The sequence below is a fragment of the Eschrichtius robustus genome, chromosome 12 (genome assembly GCF_028021215.1).
Source record: "Eschrichtius robustus isolate mEscRob2 chromosome 12, mEscRob2.pri, whole genome shotgun sequence".
Taxonomy (NCBI): Eukaryota; Metazoa; Chordata; class Mammalia; order Artiodactyla; family Eschrichtiidae; genus Eschrichtius; species Eschrichtius robustus.
Genome location: NC_090835.1, coordinates 14,636,489 through 14,654,296, shown reverse-complemented (window position 1 = coordinate 14,654,296; position 17,808 = coordinate 14,636,489). Strand labels below are relative to the sequence as shown.

At 35.6% G+C, this 17,808-nt stretch overlaps 1 protein-coding gene across 4 annotated transcripts in view; it reads left to right on the top strand.

Annotated features, from left to right (window-relative positions):
* Positions 1-14,906, top strand: part of CNTN6 (contactin 6) — a 155,775-nt gene extending 140,869 nt beyond the window's left edge. For all 4 annotated transcript variants that reach the window (XM_068557769.1, XM_068557770.1, XM_068557768.1 and 1 more), the window contains 6 exons: positions 1,271-1,505; positions 1,617-1,732; positions 3,102-3,288; positions 12,909-13,021; positions 13,785-13,953; positions 14,806-14,906. In XM_068557769.1, the coding sequence (XP_068413870.1) occupies positions 1,271-1,505; positions 1,617-1,732; positions 3,102-3,288; positions 12,909-13,021; positions 13,785-13,953; positions 14,806-14,906 (921 nt within the window). The remainder of the gene's footprint in view (positions 1-1,270; positions 1,506-1,616; positions 1,733-3,101; positions 3,289-12,908; positions 13,022-13,784; positions 13,954-14,805) is intronic.
* The last annotated feature ends 2,902 nt before the right edge of the window (positions 14,907-17,808 follow it).

Here is a 17,808-nt window from a genome sequence, read left to right as displayed (position 1 = left end):
CAGGCTTGTGGTTGCCTGGGGGAAGGGGGTAGGGAGGGGGATGGATTGGGAATTTGGGGTTGGCAGATGCAAACTATTACATTTAAAATGGATAAACAACAAGTTCCTAGTGTATGGGGAACTGTATCCAATCTCCTGGGATAAACCACAATGGAAAAGAATATTTAAAAAAGAATGTATAAATGTGTAAAAAAAAAAAAAGAATTCAGAGATTCTACACCAGAACACCTCAAAGATTCTGACCAAGAGGGTGCCTTTTGTTCTGGTGCCCACTGCTGGATAACCAGATGTGGTCCAAGTCACAGGATAATGTGATACAATAAATGGATACCTTTGGTAAGGAAAACCTCAGGAATAAAGTTGTGTGCATGACAAGACTCAAGCCTTATGCCCTATCAGGTATGCCTTTATTAGTCTACATGAAAATGTTCAGAAATAAAAAGCATCTTCCTTTAGAGAAACTAAATTAATTCTATCACTTTTAAATATAACTGTCTTATAAACAGCTGGAATATTTGTCTAAATTCAAGGACTAATTCATTTTCACTTCTTGATGTGATTATTTATAATGTTATAATTATTTATAATGGGGAACTTGTATCTATTTTTGTTTTGTAATTTTAATAAATTTAAGTTTTAAATGACTCAAAGAATTTTGTCTCTTTGGGACTTAGCAAACTTTTTATTGTTTGTTTTTTAATGTTAAGGAAACTGCACACTGATACTACGACTAATGAAGATGTATGTTTCAAAAACAAAAATTGGACGGTCCCTTATATGTTTGTGTTTGAGTAATAGTCTATATGTTTTAAAGCAAATGTTATTACACATTTATTATATTACCTGTATTTTACAAAAATTTGTTGAAAACGTGAAAGGAAAACATGGCTAGCCTTGAAATAGTTAATAAGCTAATTTTGTGCTGAGTTTAAAATTTTATATCAAAATTATGTTTTAGCTTATAAAATCTTGCAATCTTCTAAACCATTTTATTATTACAATTTAGGAATAATCAGGAAGGATATATAAACATGTAAAACCTGTTTTACATTTCCATTTAAATTTTTCATTTATTTATCTGAGTATCTTAAGTTGGGATCATTTTTCTAATTGGCATTCCAAATAGAAGTATTTTTTTTTCAATACTTCATTAAACAGGGTAAATATCCATGCTATCTCTACAAAAGATATGCCAAACAATCAATAAACATTATAATAGCTGTACAATACATTTTTCTAAATACTCAGTGATTGATCACTTCTGCCCAAGTCAATTCCAGAAGAACTACAGAATGGAGAGGAATTTGGATACATCATCATGCTGCGGCCAGTTGGCTCAACAACATGGACCAAGGAAAGAGTACCATTTGTAGAATCGTCAAGGTTTGTTTACAGAAATGAAAGCATCACCCCCCTCTCTCCCTTTGAAGTCAAAGTGGGTGTATATAATAAGAAAGGAGAAGGAGCCCTGAGTACCACATCCATTGTCTACTCTGGGGAAGATGGTAAGTTGTGGTCAGCACTGGAATGCGCCTCCTTGAGACTGTATGTATATTTTGCATTTGTTTTCATGAACAACTCTGCTGAAGATGGTTGTGTCTTTCTCTGGATGGCAGAACCTCAACTGGCCCCAAGGGGAATTTCTGTTCAAAGTTTTTCTGCTTCGGAAATGGAGGTTTCATGGAATGCTATTGCCTGGAATAGAAACGCTGGAAGAGTTCTGGGCTATGAGGTAATCCACATTAATTTCACTTTCTACTATGAATATGCCAGCTAGCAATAGCTCTGTTCAACAGTCCTGTACTACTAACCTAGTTCTTAGTATATGATAGTATATGTCTAAAGCTATAGAGAGGAATTAATGGAGGGGATCTTTCCAGGTGATCTTAAGCAAGCAAAGTAACAAATGGTAGCATTTAAAAAGTAATCAGGTGATTATCTTAATTAAGTATCCAAATTGCAGTCATGTTTGTTTTTTGGGGAGAAGTAAACATTTAATCTTCAGTGATCTTAAACCATAGAAGAATCTCACTGGGAAACCTGCTCTAAGAACTGGAGCATAACTTGAAAAAAGTTAGTCATCTCGGAAAAGGCAGTTAAGCGATAAGAAAAAGCCTACATTCTCCTAATCTGTCATTTATAGTCTATCTAGAATGAGGCAAATCACTTTGAATTTATGGGCCTTCATTCTCACAAAGTTAAGGGATGAGACTTATTAATCACTTATTGTTCCTTTGACTTTTAAATCTAATGATCCACAAAATGAGTTACAAGGTTTACTTTATTTTGGAGTTAGAATAAAATTATGATTTTGCCTTGTACTGTTCTTTTTTTTTCTTTTTATCTGAACCCTCTTGTCCAAACAGAAAGTTCTACTCATACGATAACAGATGCCTCTGCCATTCCAATCCTAGAATGCCTTACCTCTTATCTGAACCCTATTTATTTCTCAAAGCTCATCTCTAGTCTCCCCTGCTCTTTGAACCCTTCTCTGATCACTCCCTGATACTATCTTTCTTCAAATTCTTTTAGCATTTATTTCCATATCACTTTTTTGGGATGCATTCTCTGCTTCCTTTTTACATATGTACTCTAATATCTTAACTAGATTATAAGAGGTTCAAAGGCAGGTACTATGCTTTATTCTCTCTTGCCTTTTCCAATGTGCCGAAAACAGTGCTAATGCACAGGAAGGCCTCAGTAAAAGTTGAATTACTAATTCATCTGTGATTTAAAAAACTCTCCAGGAAATGTCAATAGTAAAACATAATGTAAGTCTTTGATTGACAGTATGAATCTTGTTTTTCTCTGACTTATCGTATACCCTTTGTTAAAGCTGTCAACCTTTAGATATTTCATGAAATATTTTATTGTGGTAATCTAAAAAAACCTAGGTTCTCTAATTTCCATTGTGAATTTGTATTCTTTTTTTTATTTCTTCCCTATAAATTTTGGACTTTGATTATTTTGTTATTGTTGTATAACCATTTTAATTGGAAAATATTCTCTCATTTATGCTCCTGACTTCTTCCCATATGCCACTGTGGTTGACAGTTGTTAGGAAACAATAAATTTATTTGTTCTTTGTTTTTAATGATCAGGTCTTATACTGGACAGATGACTCCAAAGAATCCATGATTGGTAAAATTAGGGTCAGTGGAAATGTCACAACCAAAAACATCACAGGGCTGAAAGCTAACACCGTCTACTTTGCTTCCGTGAGAGCTTACAACACTGCTGGGACAGGGCCCTCAAGCCCCCCAGTCAATGGGACCACCAAGAAGTCTCGTAAGTATACATCACATTGCAGGGACCAAGATTCACCTACAGTTAGAAACGTTCCTTTGCTCAATCTCCATTTCATTCTTACCACCTCATCATTTTACTGATCACTTTATTTAGTCAAGTGGGTTTTTCCCTTAAATCTGGATAATTGTTGAAACTTTCTGGTAACAATCGAAATGAACTATTCTGATCTTTTTGGAATTGCAAAAGAGAAAATATTTTCAGTATAAATGAAAGACAGAGAATATAATGGCTCCAATGCCCTCTTCCAACTTGAGTTCATAACCTGACCTCCCATCCTTGGAATGTTACGTGGTTACTTAATCTTTCAGTCTCAAGATCCTCATCTGTAAAATGAAGGAAAAATAGTACCTATTTTCTCACTGGGTTTTGTTCAAGATTAAAAGAGATAATTAATAGAAAGTGTCCAGTACATACTTTAGTAAATGCTTAGTCAATGATTTTTTGTTTGTTTTTGTTGGTCTGGTTTACCATTTGAGTCTTGGTGTGATCCTTGCACTGTCAGATACCTAGATCTTTCCTTCTATGATATTTTATCACTGCAAATTACTTGGTAGCCCCTGAAATCCAAGAATTAACTCTTGTGCTTCTTTTTATCTCCCTTAACAATAAGCTAAATATCTTTCACACAGATAGGACCTACTAAATAAAGGATGAAGAGTTGATTGTTGCTGCATTTGTCCTGTGAGTGAGTCTGGTATTGCACAAATATTCCATAATATGAAGCAAAGTAGTAAATAGCAAACTGATCAGATGTGACTTAGTAAGAGCTGCAATTTGTAATTTTTTATAATTGCATAATAGTTACATATTTCTTGTATATTGTAGATGAACACAAATTGTGTTAACAGGCTTTTTAAAACATATTCTTTGGTCTCTAAATCCCAATGAAAAAGAGTAACAAATACAGTTGCTGAATTTTGAGAATGACTAAGACATGAATTCACTGCTACTAACCGACAGGAAAAAATACAGCTTGCCTTTAAATACTGCGTTCGTTTTTTTCCTGTGTATTGGGAAAGAATAGGTGGTTTAAACAAGTTTGAAAATCAAGTGATACAAAGTTTTTTTTCCATATACATATTTGTCATGTCCAAAAACAACTTAGGAATCATCTCAGTTAATAGGTCTTTGATTACAGAGTGCATTACCCACTTGTGTTCATATCACCAGCCAGTAGCCAGAGATTTGTGTTCTAATTCTGGGTACGTCAGTGACTCATGACCTGATACAGGACAAGACATTCCATTTTTCTGCTTTAATTTTCTTAACTGTCAAATGGAAATTTTCTCTGCCCTCACTATTTTCTCAAATTATCAGTGAGGCACAAACGAGGTTCTGATTATAGGAGCACATTGGAAAATACAAAGTACTGTAGAACTGCTAAGCAGGAAACAAACAGATGAACAAAACTCTCTAGTACCAGTCCATTTTAAGGGAAGAGTACGTGTGGATCTACAACTCTTAAACCAGCTCTCCTTCAATCCCCTAGTTTGATAAAGACTAGGTCATGAGTGATCTTCTAGAACTGACTAGCTAGAGACGTGGTTCTATTCCTCTTCCTGTTTTACTCCATTTTGACCAAGTTGATGAAGTCATTGCCATATACCTGTATGAACGATTTGCTTCCATGGTCCTTCTGGAGTCTAGCCTCTTTCAGTTAATCTGAAAATCCGATTGAAATCTCCAATCAATCAGTGGTTTTAAATTTGCCCAGACATTTCCTTCTAGCTGATTGAGAGATGCCAAACTCACAGAAACTCTTGTGTGTAATTTAGTTTCTATCTCAGGCAAAATCAAGGGTGATTAGAAATGCGTAAAGATAGTATCAAAAAAACCTCACAGATCTGACAGATCTGTGATAAACTGACAGACATTTTAGTGTAGTTGTTGATGTAACACTCAAGCCGACTCATATTACATGCGATTCCATTAACCAGTTTAAGGTGGGCTGAGACCTGAACAATAAACTTAATTATCAAAAAGATATAGAGATATAGATATATACATGATATACATAGGAGACCATGTATATACATCTATATATACACACACACATGTACAATTGTCCTTCAGTAGCCTAGGGGGGATGGTTCCAGGAGCATCCACAGATGCCCAAGTCCCTTATGTAAAATGGCACAGGGTTTGCATATAACCTACATACATCCTCCGTATAATTTAAGTCATCTCTAGATTATTTATTATACCTAAAACAGTAAATGTTATGTAACTAGTTGCAAATACAATGTAAATGCTATGTAAATAGTTGTTAGCAAATTCAAGTTTTGCTTTTTGGAACTTTCTGGAATTTTTTTCAAATATTTTCAATCCTAACATGGTTGAATCTGCCAATGTGGAACCCAGAGATATGCAGATACAGAGGGCCACCTGTAAAAACATACATACAGGGGTTTCCCTGGTGGCGCAGTGGTTGAGAATCTGCCTGCCAATGCAGGGGACACGGGTTCGAGCCCTGGTCTGGGAAGATCCCACATGCCGCGCAGCAACTAGGCCCGTGAGCCACAATTACTGAGCCTGCGCGTCTGGAGCCTGTGCTCTGCAACAAGAGAGGCCGTGATAGTGAGAGGCCCGTGCACCGCGATGAAGAGTGGCCCCCGCTTGCCACAACTGGAGAAGGCCCTCACACAGAAACGAAGACCCAACACAGCCATAAATAAATAAATAAATAAATAAATAAATAAATAAATAAATAAATAAACAAACAAACATACATACATACATACATACATATATACATATAACCTTAAAAATAATTTTTTTCCTTTAACTTGAATTTGCTAGTTTGTCCATGCAACCTCAATTAACCATGTGATAGTTTGTGCTAACCTACTCTATGTGTTTAAGCAGAAAACTTGTTTTAGACACAGTAGCATCAGGTTTGCTCAGTTGACCCACTTGGTCCTACAAATGGGCTTGACTGAAATTTGGATTAAATGCCAAGAACATTGTTGGTGGTTTGTCTGAGTGTTCACATGAGATCAGCCCTATCAAAGAGTAGGAGACATATCCTTTGAAAACACTTTAATTAACAGGGAGTAATTTTATCAAGATACAATGCTAGAATATATCTGCTGAGAGGAGAGTGAGATGAGAGTCAAAGTATAAACTGAAGTTTAGTGTTTCTTTAGCATCCACATTCTTTTTTGATTCAATCCAACACACAAAAACCCTTGTAATTCCTAATCTCTTTCATGAAAACCTTGTTTCAATATTTCTTAAATTTGGCTTTCACCAGCCTGTGTGCATCAGCATTTTTATATTTTTATAAAACAAGGACTTGAGAATAAGGTTCTACAAGACTCTATCTCGTATTTGGATACCAATAAAACCTCTAATTTTATTCTTTCAACATTTTTTATCACTAACATTATGAAAATAGAATAGAAACTACTTTAGTCTCCTACTGTTGCTATTCAAATTACCACAACTTAGTGGTTTAAAACAATATAAATTTGTTTTCATACACTTCCAGAGGTCAAAAGTCAGAAATGAGTTTCACTGGCTGGAAAACAAGATATGCGCAAGAGCTGTGTTCCTTTTGGAAACTCCAGAAGAGCATTTGTTTCCATGCATTTTCTGTCTTTTAGAGAGCCTTCTCCCCTTGGCTTGTGGGCCCTGCCTCTATCTTCAATGCCAGCCTCATGTTATCCTCAAGTCTTCCTCTGACTCTGACTTCCTCTTCTATCTTCACATTTCCTCTGACTCTGGCTCTCTTGCCTCCTTTTTTCCTTCATCAGCATCCTTGTAATTACACTGAACCCACCCGGAGAATCCAGGATTATTTATCCACGTCAAGATCCTTAACATAATCACATGTGCAACAAGTAACATATCCACAGGTTTTGGGGATTAGAATCTGGACATGTTTGGGAGGCCCTTATTTCTGCCTATGACAGTTACAAAATACTGAGCACTCATGTCCCAAGCCCAGCGTTAACGTTCTACATACTTATCTCAATTATTACAACACATCAAGGAGTATGTTATTTTAATTCCTAGATACAAGAAAACAGATGCTTAAAAAGGTTCTGCTGTGGCGTCTGTTGGACTGGCATACTATGAACATGGACTCTCTGAATCTCTGGATCCCATGGACATTGTACTAGTTTGCAATCTTCATCTCTAACCATCTAAATAGTCTCTCTCTCTCTAGACTCTCAAATCTTCAGTCCAGACCTCAAACTGGCTTGAGATTTTTAGCCCTAAAATGGAATCATACTCTCTTCTAATTCCAAAATTTCACTGTCTCCTCTATTCCAGAGAACAAAGAGTAGAGAAAGGTGTACAAGATCTTTCACAGTCTGTCCCCAAATTTCTTTTCATCCCATTCCTCATCTAGCCCTCGCAGCACCAGACTTAATGATCTTCTAAAGTTTAACATTCACTTATCTAATTTCACGCATTCTCCCAGTTTGTAGTGGTCCCACCATGCCTATAAACAAATATCTTTTCTACTGATCTATAAATTTCCCCTTTAATATATTTGCATTTTACTGGGTGATTCTATAACTTTGGCCCATTGTGAAATATTGTTGGAAAGAGCTAGAAAAGAACTTCAGAGTGAAATAAAGTTGGGTATGAATCCCAGCCCAGCCATGAACTGTGTGGTAAGTCTAATTACTTAATAACTCAGAACCCATTTTCTCAACTGAAAAACAGAGACGACTGTACTTTCCTCTAGAGTTTGCTCTGAGAACTAAAGGATATAATATACACCAAGGTGACCCAGAGGCAGCCATATAGTGAGAGATCAATGTGTAGTAACATATATTATTATATTTCTTCTTTAGAGGTGATTTCACTTTCTTTGCATTTCTTAAAGTAGGAAAGCCCATCTACTTTCTACTTTCTTTCTTTTCATAAATTTGTTGCAGAAATTTTCTTCAAGGGTCATGGAAGGACAGGCAAAAGCAAAGATGAGAAATGGCTTTAATGAAACATTGAAGATAGCTCTGATTCTAAGTGTTATCCCTGGATCTAACTTTGATTTTCCATGTCCTTGAGATGACACCAACATTACCTCTGAATAGTGGTGACAGCAAAAAATTGTGCATCCATCACACATTCATACTGTCACTGTCTAGATTTTCCATTTGATATTTGATCATCCATTGTAAATTCTGAGAAAGCAGAGCTCACATTTACCAAAATCTCTGCCTATTCTGATTGGGTACGCCAAACAGAAGACAGAGCCTTTTTTTTTTGAAACATGATGAATTAGTTAATCACTTGAGAAAATAGTGCCTGCCATGAGCCATGCACAGGGTTAGGTGCCTAATGGAGATTAAAACAGGAACTATACCTGCCTTCGGGCAATTGCTCTTTTAGTGGGGAGGCAACTTAAAACAAGAAAGAAAATGAAATAATCAAAAATTATGAAAAGTAATATGAAGAAAATAAGAGGCTGAGATATACATAAGGAGCACCTATATGGGGAAGGCTATACATTTTGATATGACATAAAAGATAAAATGGAGCTAGTGGACAAAGAGACCTCCAAACAGAAGGAACAGCATATGCAAAGCTTCTGAAGTCTTTGTTATTATTGTTGCTGGTGATGTTGATAGCCTTACAGGTTTTTTTAAAGTAAATATCAGTGGTTTAACATTAAGTATTGTAGCTTACTAAAAATTATGTCTTTCCAAAAGACAAGTGAGGAGCACTGCAAGTACAAATATCTTGTGATCCACACAGACTTCGCTTAAATGGAATTTAGATTTACAACCAAAGGGAGGAAAATATTTACATCAATTCCAAGAGGAAAAAGCACTGCTTATGTAGACAGAAGTATTCAGAGCCAGTAACAGAAAGTGTTTGCAAATTTTGGTTCAATTTGGCCCCTGACGTCGACTGACTAGCACTCTGTACTGGATTTTTCTTGCTGTAAATAATGCAATCAATCCATATTTAGACATAAAGGAAGCATTAAGCTTTTATTTCATCTTGCACTTATGTTCTTTCTCTCTTTCCCAAATGTCAACCCTATGCTGTTACTTAGAAGTGTAACATAAGAAGTTGTTTTTGAATTGAATTCACAGTGTGAACTACAGTGGAATATAAATGCCATCTACAGAAAAATTGATCACAGGGAAGCCATTAGAGCTGCAGAGGGCTAGTTTAATGTTGCTCTGTCATTTGATTAATAGAAAATTATTTAGTCTTTGGAAATTGCCTGCAAAATTCTTTCAGTAAACTAGAAAAGTGCTTGTTTGTTGAGTAGGTACTTGGTACTTGTACCAAGTAGGTACAAACATCCATGGCATGTGTTTTATATTATCCACATGACAGTGTTTTGTTTTTCCTAGGTAATACAAATTTCAATTTCATCATAGATATTTACAATCCAGTTTAAGCAAATACATCAAATTCATGAAACCAGAGCTGTTAAAGGTGTTCATAATAAGATGATGGCCCTTTGAAGCACATTTTAGAAACTTAAAAAAAAATATACTAGACACAGGGCATTGGCATTGGAGTCACACTCATGGACAAAGATAAGAAAAGCTATAGACATGAGAACTTCCCAGAAAATTAGCTGAGACTTCACCACTTTATCTGCCTTTCAAAAAGCACATAAAGAACCCAAGTAAGAGCAAAATTATTAAGGGAAAATCTGGAGTATACCCTAATTATATTTAAGAAGTGAATCTTTTGCAAACTTTGGAATTCTGTTATTAGTAGCAAACCACATTGAACACAATGGAAAAACTGATTATGTCATAATGCCACAGTGAAGAACTGCTACTCCCACGAAGAGAATTAACAGTTACTGAGCTATTTAGTTTGCACCACTAACCAAGATAGGAATATTTCCTATTTTACTTCATGGAAGCTAAAACTCTTATAACTAGAATATTTTAGTCTCATTCCAAAGATTGGAAAACCAGGCCTCTTGTAAGAGACTGGATACAGATTCAGGTCTCTCTGACTTCAAAGCCCAACTCTTTACACCTCCCAGATAGCATGAGAGGTAAAGCATTCCAAATAATCCACACGATTGGCCATTCATACCGTGAGCTCATTCCTGACAGAATGTTTCTCATTTTATGTCCATGGAAAGCCTTACTTCTGCTTTGGTAGATGAGGAAATAAATGCAAATGTTCCAGTATCAGAGACACAATCACTACCATACAGTTAGTAGAAGTCAGTTCTTCTCTCTCTCAGTCTGGAGCTTCATCAATGGATTCATAGTGTTAAAAGTAGTACTTTTTATCTAAACATGCAAACAAACAGAAAAGGCACAGCAATAGATGAAACCTTCAGAATTCATCACGGCCAGTGACATCAAAGGATTGAATTTATATTTTTTCTGTATTGATTGTATGACGTTGTCAATGTTAGCACTTTGTTTTAAAGAACAAAGTAAAAGAAATGAGTCACAAGAGTATATTAGATATTAAAACTGTGGTATCTTAGGAGAATTTTTATATTATCTCTTTTATAGCTGAGAAAAAGATGAGAAAAGGCACTTTGGGATAAGTTGAGGGAAAATAGTTACAAAACTATAATCATTGCCATCAGCCCTTCAGAAATAAACGTATTGACAATCATTCACTGAGTTCTTACCAAGCGCAAAACTCTCAGTCTTTTTATTATGATTGGGTTTATACTGCCAAGAAATGTACTAGGGCATGGTTGATCCAACTGGCATGTTCATCTTATAAATTCACGTGGATTGCTATAGGTTTGGCCATGTCAATTGGCCTTGATTATAGGACAGCATAATGAATGGACTGGCCACACTGTGCCACCTATGGATCTTCCCACAGCCCAGTACATAATTAATATGACCCAAGAAAATCACACAGGACCCCAAGTAGTTTTTCTTTAGCCATCTATTACACAGTCATTTATTCAACATATATGAAATATATGCCTCCTCCTACATGCCAAGCACCATGCTAGATGATGGAACACAGAGTTGAACAAGGCATATGTCCTCAGTAAATTTAAATAAACACAGAGCACGAATAGCTATAATTCAATGTGATAAATTCATAATAAAATATGAACTGAGTCCCATGAGAGCACAGGGGAAATATTTATCTCTCCACTACGTCCCAAATGAGGTGTAAGTGACTGGGTGAATGATATCCCAGGGGCTTGGCGAAGGCAAGTAGATGTATCATAATGCAAGGTTGGACACCCTGTGATTCTTCCAGTGGCACGTAAGACATTAAATAGCAGTTGAGTCAAAACTCCAAAAGAAATCATTTCTATTTCCATCAGTGTTATAATGAGTTAAATATTATGCTCATTCAGCCTCACAAATTCAAATAAGATGCCAAAAACATCTTGCTGGGTAGTTTTATCTTTGCCTCTGCTATCCAGCTGAATTATTTTTAATGTCTCCAGTTTCTTAAATCTCAAAAATAATCATGTGGACTCAAATCTTTGAGAAGCAGTATGCTGTCATGGAGAAAAACTAGATTAAAAATCAAGAGACCAGGATTCTGACTGCGATCGGCCACTCATTAGCTGCATGCTTTTGAAGACGTACATTTCCAACCTGGACTCTAGTTTGCTTGCATGTAAAATTTTTCAGTTGGACAAGATCCATTAATTTAGAAGGCTGATTCTAAATACGTCTTCCCTTACTTCCCACTACGTTTCTCCCAGAAAACATTAATTTCAGGGAACTAAAAGCACAGTTTGGATTTAGAGTAGACACCTTTTGGGATGATCATCCAGTTTGTAATTTTCCCTCTTCAGGGTTCCTACCAGCTCTATCTATATTAAGTGACATGTATCTTTCTCACTGTCTAGCCACGATTGGGCTAAGATAGAATATGGCCAAATTAAGCCAATCATCAGCTTTTACTTGGAAATTCTAGCTTGGACTATCTCTGAACAGAGGAAATTTCAAACTTCAGGTGTAGGTGGGCAGTCATGATTTCTGCCACACACACTGAGAAGAACAAAGAGATGGTCTATGGCAAGATGAGCATGCAGCAAAAACTACTGTGAGAGGTACAGAGAGGAACTTCTTGGCTTTTGGACATTTTTTGTCCCTTCTGAGGCTCTGCTGCATTCTGCCATGAATTCTAAAGAGAGTCTCCTATATCCTTCACAGTATATTCCTAATATTTTGTTTTAAAACAGCTTGATTTGGTTGTATTACTTACAGTGAAAGTCCTAACTAGTACATGATTATTAAGTAAAGGACTACTAGGAATGAATACCTTTGTGTTGATATATGTAAAAAGTTTGCCGCCTGAGTTTGTCTGAGATGCTTATTGATTGATGGACAAATTAAACACTAGATAAAGGAGCCCTCCCTCTATTCATATATAGTAAAGTAAACAAATTCAACAGCAGTGATTAATAAATTAATACTGGACATCCAGCACGCCATTATTAATTCATAAGTTTGTCACAGAGATATTTCCAAATGACCGGAATTTGAATGAATTTGCTTACTCTGATTAGAATTAATATGATATTTCAAAAGACACTGAAACCATTTTAGCTCCTTCTATGCTAATTATCCACGATTTATTTTCCCTTTTCATGTCGATGGGTCATACAGTAACCATGAGCTAATTTATATTCATTTGGATCTTTGATTATCTTTTTAAAGCTCCAAGCCAACCACCAGCTAACATTGCCTGGAAGCTGACAAACTCTAAATTATGCCTAAACTGGGAGCATGTAAAAACCATGGAAAATGAGTCTGAAGTACTGGGCTACAAGGTGAGTATTCTGTTTCTCTTTTAACCATATCAATTAACTTACTAAGGAACCAGAAATGTCAGAACCAAATAAGAAACAAATATTATGCACATGGAAATATAGGAATCTTATTTTTCCAATGTTCTGAAAATACTTGGCATTGCTGCTTTTAAATTCTTCATGGAAAATTTTATATTGTGAGGTCAGAATGTGTCATGGAGCATTAAGAAATAAAACTTCATAGTATGCAACATTCTTTTTTCAAGTGACTCCCCTTGCCATCAAAAAATGATGGTGTATGTAGATACTAACTGTGAGATGAGTATGAGGTCACAAAGTATATTCAAATAGAATTTCTAGAACTTAGGCTACAGTAGGATATCATCTTTTAACAACATAAAAGGACTCCAACAAGAGTACAGTCAAATACCCAGAGCAAACCATTTCCATCAGTGGTAATGAACATCCTCTCCTGGCAAATGCATATAGTAGTCAAACATCTGAAACGGGTCCAAACTAACCAGTAACTTTTCACGGCAAGCTCCAAAGATAATGGCCTCAAGCTATTTAATTAATAGAGATAAATCTATTCTCATCTCAGAAGCACTGGCCAAAAAGGAAATCTTTCTCTTAACAACTAAATTTAAAGAAAAGGCACAGACCAGATATTTCCATCCAAGGATTACAGCATGTATAATGCTCGCGGTGTTATAGTGTTCCATAAGAGTTTCTGAACCTTAGATAAGCAACATGTCCATTTAACTTGATTCACCATTTTATTCAGATTCTGTACCGGCAAAACAGACAGAGTAAAACTCATATTTTGGAAACAAACAACACATCTGCTGAGCTTCTGGTTCCATTTGAAGAGGACTACTTGATTGAAATAAGAACAGTTAGTGATGGTGGGGATGGAAGCAGCAGTGAGGAAATTAGGATTCCAAAAATGTCAAGTAAGTTGAATCACCATTCCTGTTGTAGATTTTGAATCCAGACAGATGCCAGCATGAAATCTGGGCTCTATGAATCTTTCCAATTCTTGTTTAAATGTTGGGTGAAAAAATAAAAGGTCTATGGTTCCATTTTTCAATTGTGAGCAAGAGGTGATGAGTCAACTTTCTTTAATCCCTCAGATTTACAACATGCTTATGTATCACAAACAGTTTTATATTTCCTCATTTGAATAAAAAAAAAAAACCCTCACAACTGTGTCATTGGTATATGCTTCACTCTATTGGCACAAAAACGAGAAAGTTTCTTCCATGGGTACTAACTTGGAGGCTTCTGAGAGCAAGGATAGCAAATATGAAGCACATGTACATAACGCCTCTCTTCCCATTTTCATGGCGGACATCACTAATCGATTATGACATTCATACTGAGCTGAGTCAGCACTTTCAAATCCTCTCAATATGATGTCCTAAGCAGGTAACACCAATCGGTCATATTTAGCATGTAATAATAATTTATTATTTCTGCTTTAGAAGAATCGCCCACGTATCTACCTGAAGCTGTGACTCAGTATAAGTCATCAGCCACCACGTTAGCCAATCCTACTCTGCCCTGTAGTCAGGCTTGGCCAATTTTAGGCATTTTTCTTTTTTCTTTTTATATTTAAAACAGATATCCTAAGACAGAGGGTTAAATACACTTCCTAAAATTAAATCCAATATAAGTGAAACAAGTGTACTAAAATGTGTTATTAAAAGAGAAATAACAGTATGCATTTTAGTTCATGAAGAATTAATCTAACAAGTAATTTTACTTTTTCTCAAGACATTTTGTTTCATTTTTATATTTTGCAGGTTTGAGTTCCAGAGGAGTTTCAGTCTTAGAACCTAGCATCCATTTCCTGTCAATTGTCATCATGATTTTTTACTGTTTTGCTATTCAGCCTCTTATATGATGAAGAAAACGATAAATCTTTGAGTTTTTTTGAAAGCAAATCATTCTGTAAATAAGCTCTCCAGCCCCTGTTACAAGATACATTCTTAAAACTGACTTGTTTGGAAAGAAAAAATGTATATTATGAAAATCTTGTACATATCTATGGTACATTAATAAAACAATTTTAAACACTTTGGAATTTCAAAGTCCACACATGATTACACACATTCAGAAGGTGCCAAATTAATGCATGGAGTTGTCACTACTGTGGCTTTTAAGTGACTTAAATGGAGAGTATAAATAATTCTCTTGATGACGATGGTCAATGTATTGAAAGAAATTGTAGTTTCCATAGCTAAGATGTCCATTTTTTATATGCTCCAGGCAATTTAATTCAGTAAATTAAAATTTCACCCTAGTTGGAAATAAAATAAAATCATTTGTTTATCCTCGGGGTTCTTTAAAAATGTAAGCTATTGTAAAGCATGCTGCGTTTTATCTCTGAATCAAGTTGGGACAAGAAATATTTGTACCCAGTAATATATCCACGTACTTGATGTTCTTCTCAACTCACTTTTCTATCAGGTTCAGTAATAAAAATGGCAAAAAAAGCGCTTTCTGGCAAAGAAAAAGAAAAGAAGGGAAAAAGGAACCAGCGAAAACATCTAATGAATCTTGTATACAGTAAGCAATTTCTTAAAGCAAGGTTTAATTTTAAAATCAATTCTGAATTCTCCCAAGGAAGAGGTTGCATGAACAATTCTCAGGTAATTATTACAAAGTGTTAGCAATGTGTGTGGGCTTTATTTTTGTACGATAAATAAATCTGGGAACGGAATTACTTTACAAAGTTTTTTTTGACATTTTGGTCAAAAAAAAAATAATATATATATATATATTTTTGCCAATCTTCTCTGCAACTATTAAAAATAATTCTGTACCATCCAAGGCTTAGAAAGATTTTTGTGGGTTGACTCTTCTCTACGATGTACCTGATAAAGTCAGCAGTCTCACTTCTTGGGATTGCACAGTCTGGAGAAAGCAGCCTGGGAAGAGGAAAGGTTAATGAGGGAGCCCATGACCTTCTAAGTAATCATCTATCCTTCACAAACAGCCTTGAGGGGTTTGTCCTGCTGTCAGCCTGCTCTAGCTCCCAGCCAATCAGGTATGATGCCCTGCAAAGCTGGGAGTGAGGAATGGTCACACTAGTATTGCCTTATTAACATGGCGCAACCTCTTAATTAAATTATGCTGAAAATATTTGAACTCTCCTCCCAACTCTCAAATCACACAATCCTCAAAGCTGGATTTTGTCATTTTCACTTCTAAAATATTTTAGAGCTGTTTAAAATACTCGACATAGTCAACAGCAGATGGACAATGACTTTCCATAGTTCAGAACTTGCTCCTTGCTGAAGAGTATGTCAAGCACGCAGTACAAATCAATGACCCTTATTATCCCTGCACATTAAGATCTGACTGTGCTTTGATGGAGCAAAATAAACAAACAACAGAAAATACTGTTTGGCACACTCACATTAACAGCTGCCTAAACAACACATATTTGTATTGATCAGATATACCAGTGTTGGCACATGGTCTTAATGGTTTTCTCAAATTGGTAAGAGACAAGATTTGTGTCCTGGTCCCCAAAGTGGAGATTGAGCATGAAATATACTATGAGATTTTTGTTTTTGCAATTAAGAGAATTAGATACATAGTCATTTGAGTAAGAATCCAAAAGCTAAGTCAGTTCTTATCAACAACACATTTATTTGCAGGTGTGTTTTAATTCATAATCACTGGAGTATTAAATGTCTGTATTATTCAATATCTAATATATTATTTATATTTTCACCCATCCATGCTAAATTTTTCAGAATATAATTTGGCATTAATATTAAAAAGTGTGAGATTTGACTCTCAACTGATTTGAATCTCTACTCTTAGTGAGGCCTTGGGCACATCTTTTAACGTCCCCATGTCACTTTTATGAGGATTAAAGGACATAATGCACACAAGTATTGAGCATGTTGCAACACTGTAAGCTGTCAACAGAGCTGCTGTCATCTGCTGCTATGAACTAAACCCCTAATGAAATAAGTTACTTAAGTGTTCAATAGACTATGAAAACATATTCAACCTGTATTTATATCAAATTACAAAACAGCTTCAAGAAAAATGAGCAGTCCACCTACTCAACACTAAATGGCACTAAAGAATGGAACCAATCGTGGTTCCACCAATCCATTTCAGGAAAATATTCTTTGTGACGTATACACTCCTTTGACATTTAGGAAGGGTTGCCAGTGAATCCCTTTATTGATTGAGTATACTGCTGTTATACACTGTTATGAACATGATAACTCATTTCCATACTTCTTACAGGAAAAGGAAAAAAAAAAGTGATTGTACCTGGAAATTGCCAGAAAATGAAAGTGAATAAGAGTTAGGACACTTGACACAGGGGAAATATAACACTATAAAGCTACGGGCTGCCCAGATAATGTTAACTTCAAATTCAACTCCATTTTCTCTCTTCTCTTACTATTCACATTATAATACTTCCAGGTCAGTGTCCCTTTTCTGGCTATACACCAGAAGGTGCCTTATAGAAGGGCACACCTGCTCTCTATAACAGCAAATGCAAACAGTGAGAGATGACCTGGAATCAATTTAGATTCCAAACGCAGTAACATAATCATGACCTCCCTTAAGTAAATCCACTATTTTTAAGCCTCTATATGTTATCAGTTTGTACCCCATCTTGGGATGTCACGTTTTATACACCCACTGTATGCCATAATTATTACCTTATTGTCTACAGAACTATATATTTAATTCAACAACATATTTAATTTGTTTCTGTTCCAGAATTCAAGAATTTATTTCAACATCTCTATTGAACACAGTACTTGAAT